This window comes from Brachyhypopomus gauderio, unplaced genomic scaffold (assembly GCF_052324685.1).
Source record: "Brachyhypopomus gauderio isolate BG-103 unplaced genomic scaffold, BGAUD_0.2 sc76, whole genome shotgun sequence".
Lineage (NCBI taxonomy): Eukaryota > Metazoa > Chordata > Actinopteri > Gymnotiformes > Hypopomidae > Brachyhypopomus > Brachyhypopomus gauderio.
This window is the reverse complement of record NW_027506897.1, coordinates 209,191-221,354: the sequence shown is the minus strand read 5'-3', so window position 1 is coordinate 221,354 and position 12,164 is coordinate 209,191. Positions and strand designations below refer to the sequence as shown.

Genomic DNA, 12,164 nt, shown 5'->3' with positions numbered 1-12,164 from the left:
AGACACGGACCGGACTAACTGGGGAACGGATCTAAACAAGGTTACACAGAAGACAAGGACAGGACTGACAGCGGGACAGGATTCATATGTGACATACACACACACACACACTCACACTCAAACACACACACATCCACACTCACATTCACTGTCACGTCCAGCCCCTCCCTCCTCCCTGGTCCCGCCTAGCTCCCGCTCCCATTCGTCACCCCGTCTGTCTGTCACGCCCTCGTCATTAGTCTCACACACCTGAATCCTGTTTCACCGTCTTGTCTCTACGTATAAGAAACCCCTAGTGTGATTCTCCCTTGTCGGTCATTCCCTACACGGTAATCACTCGCTTCACTCCTGTCTCGTCTCTCCTTAAAAGACCTGTTCCTCCCGCTTCTCGTGTTCTGTGTATATGTTCTCCATCGTTAGTGTATCACTTATGGTTCTATCTCACTGTCTGTTTGATTAGTTATACTGTTGTGCTTTAGGTTTTCTTGTGTCTCGTTGCCCCGATACTCTTTACTGCTTGTGTGTTTATGGTTTGTTAGTTGTGTGTTCTCATGTATGCATGTTCCTAGTTGTGTAGCGTACCCATTTAGTTAATGTTCCTCTCCCCGGTAGTTGCATAGCTCCCTCTGTCTTCTGTGTCTTTATCGTGTCTGTTAACCCCTCTTATTAAAATATCCTAATCCTCTGCACTTGCGTCATGCCTGCCCGTCGCAAACGTAACATTCACACACAAATAATAATTTTTTAAAGCTTAGTTTTAGTTTAGTTTTCATTAGTTCTAGTATTAGTTTTAGTTTTTTTTATACTTCAAAATAAAGTATATTATTAGTTATTTGTCAGGTGCAGGATTCAAAAAGTCCAAAGTAAATATTGTGTAATAAAAACTCATCAAAAGATACCATTTTAAAAAATGCATTCAATTACTGTCGAACAACCAACAGTCCACAATATAGAAGACTTAAGTGCAAAATGTGTAATATTGCTGCTGAAAATGGCCAGACTAAGACAGACACGAAAAAAAAAAATCTAAAAAAAAAAGACACGAACAGGAGTGTAACCTACCGAGCCCGGGAGGGGACATGGGTAAAAAATAAAAATTAAACGAGGGAACGTTTTACCATTCGAGCGCACGTTTTCTGTAATTCGTGCTCACGATTTAGTAATTCGTGCGCACGATTAACATTTCGTGCGCACGTTTTCATTCATTCATTTGCAAACCCTACTGGCCTAAGCGCATACATTGCAGATACAAGGAGAGAGGCAGTAACAGTTCCCTGAAACTGTATATACTTTGATTGTTTAGATTTATGCCACAATGAACAGAGATACGTTTATTAGGTCTTATTTGCTTATGCGTCATGAGGACATTGTAGCTTCCCTTGCACAGCGGGGAATCACAATCAGTAAACGGCATCTGAAGCGAATTCTAAGCCTTTTAATGAACATTTATGACGAATTTTAATGTTGCTTTGTGTTTCAGGTTTGAATAGGCTACTTTAAATGCTTGAAATTGTAACTACTTCGTTTCACAACAAATATCTGTCTAACTGAACAGTTCTCTTGTATTAGGTTAACAAATACAAGCCTCTTGTAATTCCAGGACGAAACATGGGAGAACGTGAAGACGTTCAGATTGGGCGTTTTGAAAATAAACAACCATTAAACAATGTGATTAAAAGCGAATTATTTCGAGTATATTGTAGCGTCGGGCCAATGGGGGGTGCCAGAGGGTGACACCATTACCCATGAGCCCTTGCGGCCCCGGCCCTGTTATGTTTAATTATGCGATGTTTATGTTTGTATAGTGTTTTTAATGATTATTATTGTGTTTTATTAGTTAAGTCACCCCGGTCCATCCTTTTGTGTACCTGTGCATTATCTTAGTTTGCCCTCCATGTATGTGTAACGTTGCCGTCGTCATGACCTCCCCCTGTGTTTCATGTGCAAGGGGTACCTCATTTAGGCCTCGAGTTATACTGATTGTGCCTGTGAGTGCCAGTTTTATTACAAAGAACAATAAAACCTCTGTTCTGTTTGGAGAATGGACTTCTCTGCAACTTCTTTCTACCACACCACGCCACAACTGGTGTCAGAAGTGGCTCTCCGTGATGAAATATTCCACCTTTCCGGAGAGCTCGAACAGCTTGAAGCAGGGCTGAGAGAGAAGCGAAGGAACGGCAGGAAATCGGTCAGACATCATCTTGACGGGCCAAGCGACATCGTACCACCGTCCCTCGGACGCAGAACGACACCCGCCGGGACGCGCCACACGCGCGATGAGATGTTACCACCACCCGCTGGGACGCGCCACACGCGCGACGAGATGTTACCACCACCCGCTGGGACGCGCCACACGCGCGACGAGATGTTACCACCACCCGCCGGGACGCGCCACGAGACGTTACCTCCTGCCGCCACGCGTACATCGGCAACGGAAGCGACGACCGGCCCGACACCTCAGCCTGCCTGGCTATGATGGCGAAGCGGATTGGGTGGCGTTCGAGGCTCAGCTCGATGCCGTCGCCAACTACGAGAGCTGGTCGGACGCTGAGACGGCGGTTCAACTGTGCCTGGCGCTACGGGGACCTGCGCTCAGGGTTCTAGTCGGGCTCCCAGCGGAGGACAGGAACGCGCTGACGGCACTCAAAGCGGCACTGAGGAGCAGGTTCGGGCGGCAACCGGACGAGTCGACGGCGAAGCAGCTCTTGGCGGGACGTCGCCGTGCTCGGGGAGAAGGCCTGAGAGTGTTGGCGTCGGAGCTGGCACTGTTGGTTCGCCTGGCCTACCCCCTGTTCCCACGCGAGGCCCAACGGCAGTTAGAACTAGATTTTTTTCTGGGCGCGGTGGAGCCGGCTGAGCTGAGGAGACACGTCCGCCTGTACAACCCGACCACTCTCGACGCTGCCGTGGACGAGGCCGTCAGGGCAGAACAAATCTTCACCGGTGACTGCCTTAACAGGATTCCCCGTCAGACCCGCCCACACGACCGCCAAGCAAGCCACCGACTGGTCTGCTGGAATTGCGGGGCTCACGGCCACAAAGCCAGCCAGTGCAACGGCTCGGGAAACGAGCAAGGAGCCGCCCGGTGAGGGGCGCGGCGACTCCGGTTCTCACTGGCCACCCCTCTTTCGTTGTTTCGAGAATCGCCGGACAACGTGACTGGCATATTTCATGTAAGTTTGGCGATATCTCTGTTACCGCTCTGATTGACACGGGGTCTTCGGTCTCCTTAATTAGGCCTGAACTGATTAATGATTGCTCGGGGGGGGGCTGATGCTGTGGAGTGGGTCCGGGGGAATTTAATATCAGTAACCGGCGAGCGGTTTGAGCTGCTAGGGCGCACCAATGTCTCCTTTGACTTCGGGCAGGGACCCGTGGCGCATGAGTTCTGGGTCGGGGATGTGTTTGATCGCTGCATCCTCGGTAATGACTTCTTGGGGAAGAACGGGGCTGTTATTGACTATAGACAGGGGGAGTTGTCGCTAAACGGGCGAAGAGTTGACGTGTGCTGTGGAGATGATGCAGCCTCACGTTCGTGCGTTACATCAGCTGTGCCAGTGATTCGAGAAATGCTGTCTCCGTCACCGGGGGACCCGGTCCATGAGTTGTGGCTTAGATGTAGCGTGGGCCTGTCTGCGTCGCAGGGCGAGCTACTCAGCGAGCTGCTGAATCGCTATAGGGGACTGTTCGCTGTGAGCGAGCGTGATTGTTCGAGGACGGGGCTGGCGAGCCACGCGATTGACACGGGCGACACAAAACCTGTCCGCCTGAGACCGCATTGCCTCCCTTTAACCAAGCGTGTGGCAGCCAAACGCCAAATCCGCGAAATGGCAGCGGCCGGTGTAATTGAGCCTTCAAATAGTTCATGGTCTGCCCCCGTAGTCTTAGCCAAGAAGAAGGACGGTTCATGGTGGTTTTGCGTCGACTACCGACGTTTAAATGCTGTGACTAAACTCGACTCTTACCCGATGCCGCGAGTAGACGACACACTCGAGCGGTTAGCTGGCTCAGACTGGTTCAGCTCCCTGGACCTGCGTAGCGGGTACTGGCAGGTCCCGTTGGACAAGTCAGCGAAGGAGAAGACTGCATTTTCGATCGGTGCAGGTCTCTGGCACTTCAAGGTCCTCCCCTTCGGGCTCTGTAACGCGCCGGCCACTTTCGAGCGGTTAATGGAGCGAGTGTTGTCTGGGGTTCCGAGCAGTAAATGTGTGGTGTATTTGGATGACGTGCTGGTCCATGCTACGGGCTTCGAGTCTGCGCTGGCCAACCTAGAGTTGGTACTGGGCTTAGTGAAGGAGGCCAATCTGTCCCTCAACCCAGCTAAATGTAACCTCCTTCAGCGTCGCATTAATTTTCTCGGGCATGTGGTCAGCGGAGAGGGCATAGCCACTGATCCCGGCAAGACGGCCACGGTCCGTGAATGGCCCACTCCGCGTACGGTGCGACAAGTTCGCAGTTTCCTCGGGCTCGCATCATACTACCGCAGTTTTGTAAAGGGCTTCGCGGACATTGCTGCCCCCCTTCACCGCCTGACAAGGGGTGGCGGAACGAGATTTAGCTGGCCTGACGACGCCGAGTGTGCTTTCCGTACACTAAAGCAGAGACTGTGCAGTGCGCCTGTTCTGGCCTATCCTTCCCCCACTGAGCGCTTTATTGTCGACACTGATGCAAGCGACCACGGGTTGGGTGCTGTACTGTCACAGGTCCAAGAGGGCTCAGAGCGCGCAATAGCATACTTCAGCCGCCGCCTGGACAAAGCTGAGAAAAATTATTGTGTGACACGGCGCGAGCTGTTAGCAGTGGTTGAAGGGCTTTGGCATTTCCGACCTTACGTGTACGGCGTACCTTTTCTGCTGAGGACAGACCATGCTTCACTGCAATGGCTGTTGAACTTCCGGGAGCCTGAGGGCCAGCTAGCGAGATGGTTAGCCAGGCTACAAGAGTTTAACTTTGTGGTAGAGCACAGACCGGGCAGAATCCACGGGAATGCTGACGCACTGTCTCGCCGGCCGTGCGCTTCCCACGATTGCAAGCACTGCCAGCGCGCTGAGGGAAAGGCAGAAACTGTCGGTGTATGTGCAGCGGTGGGCCGGACTGCTGTTGCCCCTCCTGTGTCACCCTGCATCTCCACTGCGGAGCTGGCTGCGGCTCAGAGGGCCGACCCGGAACTGGCGTGGGTGCTGGACGCTTTGGAGGCGGCCGCCGTGCCGGACTGGGATGACGTGGTACGACGGGGACCCGTAGCTAAGGCGTTGCGATCCAACTGGGACAGCCTGAGAATCGCTGGGGGCGTCCTGCACAGAACTTGGGAGGACCCGAGCACTGGGAGCCGCTTAACTCAAACTGTGGTACCGCAGGGCCTGCGTGACACTGTTCTGCAGGCTGTCCACGGTCTGCCAGGCTCAGGCCACTTTGGCATCACAAAAACTCTTCACAGACTGAGACAGAGATTCTGGTGGCCGGGCTGCAGAGCTGGAGTTGAACTGTTTGTCCATTGCTGTGACACATGCGCTGCCAAGAAGGGACCGGCGAGAGCTTCACGTGCGCCCCTCCACCCCATGCAATCCGGCTGCCCCATGGAGAGGGTGACAGTGGATGTACTGGGGCCGTTTCCAGTGACTGAGTCGGGCAACCGCTACGTGCTCATGGCCATGGACTACTTCACAAAATGGCCCGAGGCGTATGCGGTGCCCGACCAAAGCGCCGTTACTACAGCAGAGACCCTGCTCCATGAGTTTTTCTGTCGCTTCGGCGTCCCAGAGGTCCTACATAGCGACCAAGGCCGAAACTTTGAGTCGGACGTCATGACCGAGGTTTGCCGCCTGCTGGGGGTGCACAGGACTCGAACAACTCCTCTTCATCCACAGGGTGATGGCCTGGTCGAGCGGTTCAATCGAACCCTGGCTACTCAACTGGCCATGGCTACACAGGAGAACCAGTGTGACTGGGACAAACAACTGCCTCTCGTCCTGTTGGCATGCCGCTCCGCCTTACAGGAGACTACTGGTTTCACCCCCGCCATGCTTATGTTCGGCCGTGAACTGCGATCACCTGTGGACCTGGCATTTGGGGCACCTCCCACTGATGATGTTAATGTTGAACCTGGCCCTGTGTTCGTTTCTAGGCTGCGGACAAGACTACTCGACGTCCACATGCGAGCCAGGGGTAGCCAGGCGGGGGCCGGACTGCGCCAGAAACGCGCCTATGACATGCGCTGCTACGGCGGGCCCCTGCCCGTGCACTCTGAGGTTTGGCTGTACAATCCCCGTCGAAAGAAGGGACTGTGCCCCAAGCTGCAGTCCGCATGGGTGGGGCCTTGCACTGTGCTCGCGCGTGTCAGTGACGTGTCTACCGGATCCGCTGGGGCCGGCGGCGCCTCGTGGTGCACCGCGACCGCCTTGCCCCGTACCGGCATAAGGTGCAGGGTGCTGGACGCTGCCCGGACTCTTCATCGCCTGTCTCCCTGGTTATTGGTCCTGCTACTTCCCCTGTGGCCGGTCACAGCCAGGCCACAGCGCATGCTTCTGTCAGCTAATGTAAAACTTCTAGTGAAAAAAATCGATCTCATATCAGTTCACAAGACTTACAAATAAACTGAAAAACACGAAAACGATGGGTATCCTGTCTATAATTTCAGTACGTTTTAGTTAGTTTTCTAAACATGTAATATAGTTATTATAGTTAGTTATCGTTTTTTCTTTTAATTACCGTTACAGTAAAATGGTTCAGAAAAAATAAAATGAATGTTTTTAAACTTTTGTTTAATGTTCTCCAAGTTCATTGTGATGTTATGGAGCTGTGGAGGTGGAATAAGTGGAATTATTGTCACAATATGAAAGTGAACCAGTAACTCTGTGTGTGTGTGTGTGTGTGTGTGTGTGTGTGTGTGTGTGTGTGTGCACGTGAACTTGTGCGTGTGAGGCAACGTGTGTGTGTGGGAGTGAGAGAGATGTGTGTGTTGATGTGTACGTGCAGGGCCGGCACCAGAACATATACAGTGAGGGGGCGTCAGAAAATTTCGGGGGGGGGGCGAACGTAAGTTGTTGAGCGGGGGTGGGGGGGGGGTGGCGAACGTAAGTTGTTGAGCGGGGGGGGGGGGGGGGGGGGGTGCGTTGCGTGTAACGATTGTCGAGCGGCCGAGGGGGCACCATGTAGCGATTGTTGTAAAATAAATGGGTCTTATTTTTTACATTGAGGGGGCGGGACACCTCGCCTGAGGGGGTGACGCCCCCATTCGCCCCCCCCCGTGGCGCCGGGCCCTGTGTAAGTGTGAGTTTTTCTCCTTCTCTCTACAGTCTGTCTAGCTGCAGAACTACAGAGGAAGGCTGTGCTGCTCTGTTTTCAGCTCTGAGGTCAAACCCCTCATCACACCTGAGAGACCTGAATCTGTACAACATTCAACCAGGAGACTCAGGAGTGAAGCAGCTCTCTGCTCTACTGGAGGATCCACACTGTACACTGGAGAAACTAGAGTGAGTTACTGACTTACTGACTCTTTATACACAGACACACACACACACACACATCCTGTAACTGCTGCCATATGATAGTCAGTAAAATGGTTCAGAAAAAATAAAATGAATGTTTTTATACTTTTGTTTTATGTTCTCCAAGTTCATTGTGATGTTATGGAGCTGTGGAGGTGGAATAAGTGGAATTATTATCACAGTATGAAAGTGAACCAGTAACTGTGTGTGTGTGTGTGTGTGTGTGTGTGTGTGAATATAATGTTGTGTATTTTACTTAAATCTACCATACAATGTATTCTGAAGGTAATAAATATACATGAATTAAATATGTAACTCCTACACAGGAGAGGGTGAGAGTGAAGGGGAGTGAGGGGGGAGGGGAGAGACAGCGAGGCATGTATGTGTGTGCGTGTGTGTGTGTGTGTGTGTGTGTCTGTGTGTGTTTGTGTGTGTTTGTGTGTGCGTGCTCGTGAGTAGAGGTGGGCGATACTGGGAATTGTGGTATCGATCCGATACCAAGTAAATACAGGGGCAATATCGCCGATATCGATACCGATACTTTTTAATAGATCATAGATCCAAAGGATCCAAAAGATCTAGGATACAATTTCTCCGAACATTGTATGTGACAACAAAATACTTTATCACAATCAATATTTTTGTTTAGAAACAAGGGAACAGTAACAAAACGAAGTTTGCAATAACATTAGGAAAAATAAATCTTTTTTGAATGAATGAATGTTCAATTTATATAACGCATTTCAAGATAGCCAAGGTCGTTTTACAATTTTAACACAGGTACAAGTCTTACACAACCAATCACACACCAGCTGGAAGCGGCAGCCAATTGCACACAGCGTACACTCTACGAGATGCCACAGCCCCTTTGAGGACTGAATGGGGTGCAGGAAGTGGAGAGAGGACAGACCCTAGTGACAGAGCACCACCCACCACTGGGCATACAAGCACACACACATTCATGCACACACACCTGCTTTTCTATTGAACAGAGACACACAGTTACACACTCAGGGAGAATTAGTCAGGGAATGCCAGTTTACCTAACTTCCATGTTTTGGGACTGTGGGAGGAAACCAGAGACACCCGAGGAAACCCACGCAGACACGGGGAGAAAATGAAAATTCCACTCAGATAGGGACTTGAACCCAAGACCCCAGTGCTAACCACCAAGCCACTGTGTTGCCCAAACAAGTAGAATACACAAAAATGAATAAAAAATATCTCCTCACTAGATATCTTTTCTATTTCTTTCTTTCTGTTTTTTTTTTAAATAGAATTGTTCATAAGAAAAAAAGGAATTTTCTTCCTTTCATTGCAATTGTTTTTTCTTAAATAAACAGTAAAAAAATGACAGAAAATCATTAATCTATTTTTTTTTACCTCTGTATGTTTAAAGTCTCTATGAATTTCATACTTGTATGGCTGTGTAAATAATCCTTGAAGATAAAAAATTTTTCTAGTCCACCTCTCATATTTTATGTTTTACTTGCCTGTTGCTTTAATTCTATAAAATTCCCTGTTGTGAGATAATTAAAGCTTAATCTAATGTTATCTTAGATAACACTTTTACAAATGTACTAGGTTATTATCTCAATGTCTTAATTATATATACAGTGGGGAAAATAAGTATTTAGTCAGTCACCAATTGTGCAAGTTCTCCCACTTAAAAAGATGAGAGAGGCCTGTAATTGACATCATAGGTAGACCTCAACTACGAGAGACAAAATGTGAAAAAAATTTAGAAAATCATTTTGTCTGACTTTTAAAGAATTTATTTACAAATAATGGTGGAAAATAAGTATTTGGTCACCTACAAACAAGCAAGATTTCTGGCTGTCACAGACCTGTAACTTCTTTTTTAAGAGGCTCCTCTTTCCCCCACTCATTACCTGTATTAATGGCACCTGTTTGAAGTCGTTAACAGTATAAAAGACACCTGCCCACAACCTCAAACAGTCACACTCCAAACTCCACTATGGTGAAGACGAAAGAGCTGTCGGAGGACACCAGAAACCGAATTGTAGGCTGGGAAGACTGAATCTGCAATAGGCAAGCAGCTTGGTGTGAAGAAATCTACTGTGGGAGCAATAATCAGAAAATGGAAGACCTACAAGACCACTACTAATCTCCCTCGATCTGGGGCTCCACGCAAGATCTCAGCCCACGGGGTCAAAATGATCACAAGAACGGTGAGGAAAAATCCCAGAACCACAAGGGGGGATCTAGTGAATGACCTGCAGAAAGCTGGGACCAACGTTACAAAGGCTACCATCAGCAACACACTACGATGCCAGGGACTCAGATCTTGCAGTGCCATACGTGTCCCCCTGCTTAAGCCAGGCACGTCTGAAGTTTGCTAGAGAGCATTTGGATGTTCCAGAAGAGTATTGGGAGAATGTCATATGGTCAGATGAAACCAAAGTAGAACTATTTGGTAAAAACACAACTCGTCGTGTTTGGAGGACAGTGAATGCTGAGTTGCATCCAAAGAACACCATACCAACTGTCAAGCATGGGGGTGGCAACATCATGCTTTGGGGCTGTTTCTCTGCAAAGGGACCAGGACGACTGGTCCGTGTACATGAAAGAATGAATGGGGCCATGTATTGTGAGATTTTGGGTGCAAACCTCCTTCCATCAGCAAGGGCAATGAAGATGAAACGTGAGGAGATCTGCATGGAGGAATGGGCCAACATACCAGCAACAGTGTGTGCCAACCTTGTGAAGACTTACAGAAAACGTTTGACCTCTGTCATTGCCAACAGAGGATATACAACAAAGTATTGAGATGAACTTTTGTTATTGACCAAATACTTATTTTCCACCATTATTTGCAAATAAATTCTTTAAAAGTCAGACAAAATGATTTTCTCATTTTTTTTTTCATAGTTGAGGTCTACCTATGATGTCAATTACCGGCCTCTCTCATCTTTTTAAGTGGGAGAACTTGCACAATTGGTGACTGACTAAATACTTATTTTCCCCACTGTATTATATAATATATATATACAGTGATTCCTCGCCACTTCATGCTTCAGCTTGTGCGGCTTCACTCTTTTGCAGATTTTTATAAGATATTAATTTGAAAAATAATTTGTGGATCTTCGCTTTTTCGCCGTTTTTTTGCGTCATTCGATCAGAAGTGTATATATATACTGCTACTGCTGTAGCCCTTACAACAGATTGTTGGACGGCTCTAACAGAAAGTTACATTACCGTGACGTGCCACTACACTGACGAGAACTGGCAGCTAAAATCTGCAGTGCTGATTACGACGAACATGTCGGATAGACACACCGCTGACAGTTTAACTGACAAGCTCAATGATGTTGTGGAGACTTGGGCACTCTCCGGTCGCGTTACAGCATGTGTTCACTACAATGCTAGAAACATTGTCCAAGCATAGGCTCAATAATAATCTGTTTGGCTCTCTATTTAATTTCTGCTTTTTAAATGTCTAATGTTTCAAATGCAAGAACTGAGCCAGTCCTTAATTTATTTTTTTTTTAATGAAAGAATGTATTTGGTTATTCCATAAAAATTTCCTAATGCATAATTACTTGAGCAATATATCATGCTCAAGTTGTCAACCGGGGAAGCAGTGTTAAAATGGAGACAAATTAAGTATTATATCGCCATCGATTCTTAGTGTTCACTTGTAACTCCCGCAGTAGCCCAACTCAAAAGTAGCGCAAAAAACCGCACCCCGCGACCCCAGAATTTTTACCCGCGGAAGGAGTTTCAAACAAGCCCAATTTGGCGTGAAAACCGCGAACCTGGCAACACTGACCACGGAGATCCACAGAGGCAGACGAGTAGGACGTACACACGCCCAGAAGGGAGGGGCCGGGGTTCACAACGTGACAATGATACAATATAATTATCATAATATAATACTTTTTGCACAAAGTGTCTTAACTATTTAGCTGACATTTTTAAAGGCCCTATTGAAACACTGAAATTCAGGTGAAAAATGCCGCTTATCAATTAATCTAAAGTCAATCGATAAGATCAATCAACTAATGAATAATGAATTAATCGATAATTTGCATCCCTAGTTCATGTGTGTGTTGATGTGTAAGTGTGAGGAGTTTTTCTCCTTCTCTCTACAGTCTGTCTCACTGCCTTATTAGAGAGGAAGGCTGTGCTGCTCTGTGTTCAGCTCCGAGGTCAAACCCCTCATCACACCTGAGAGAGCTGAATCTGACCTGGAATGAACCAGGAGACTCAGGAGTGAAACAGCTCTCTGCTCTACTGGAGGAGCCACACTGTACACTGGAGAAACTAGAGTGAGTTACTGACTTACTGACTCTTCACACACACACACACACACACACACACATACACACACACACACACACACACACACACACACACAAACTTGTCCTGTAACTGCTGCCATATGATTGTTAAGTTCAGTAAAATGGTTCAGAAAAAATAAAATGAATGTTTTTATACTTTTGTTTTATGTTTTCCAAGTTCATTGTGATGTTATGGAGCTGTGGAGGTGGAATAAGTGGAATTATTATCACAATATGAAAGTGAACCAGTAACTCTTGTGTGTGTGTGTGTGTGTGTGTGTGTGCGCGCACAGGTGAGCTTGTGCGTGTGAGGCAACGTGTGTGTGTGGGAGTGAGAGAGATGTTTGTATTCATGTCTGTGTTGATGTGTAAG

At 48.0% G+C, this 12,164-nt stretch overlaps 1 protein-coding gene across 1 annotated transcript in view; it reads left to right on the top strand.

Moving 5' to 3' along the window:
* Positions 1-12,164, top strand: part of LOC143491502 (NACHT, LRR and PYD domains-containing protein 3-like) — a 115,677-nt gene that overhangs the window by 41,109 nt on the left and 62,404 nt on the right. Inside the window, exons 8-9 of the mRNA XM_076990565.1 lie at positions 7,296-7,472; positions 11,603-11,779. Coding sequence (XP_076846680.1) covers positions 7,296-7,472; positions 11,603-11,779 — 354 coding nt within the window. The remainder of the gene's footprint in view (positions 1-7,295; positions 7,473-11,602; positions 11,780-12,164) is intronic.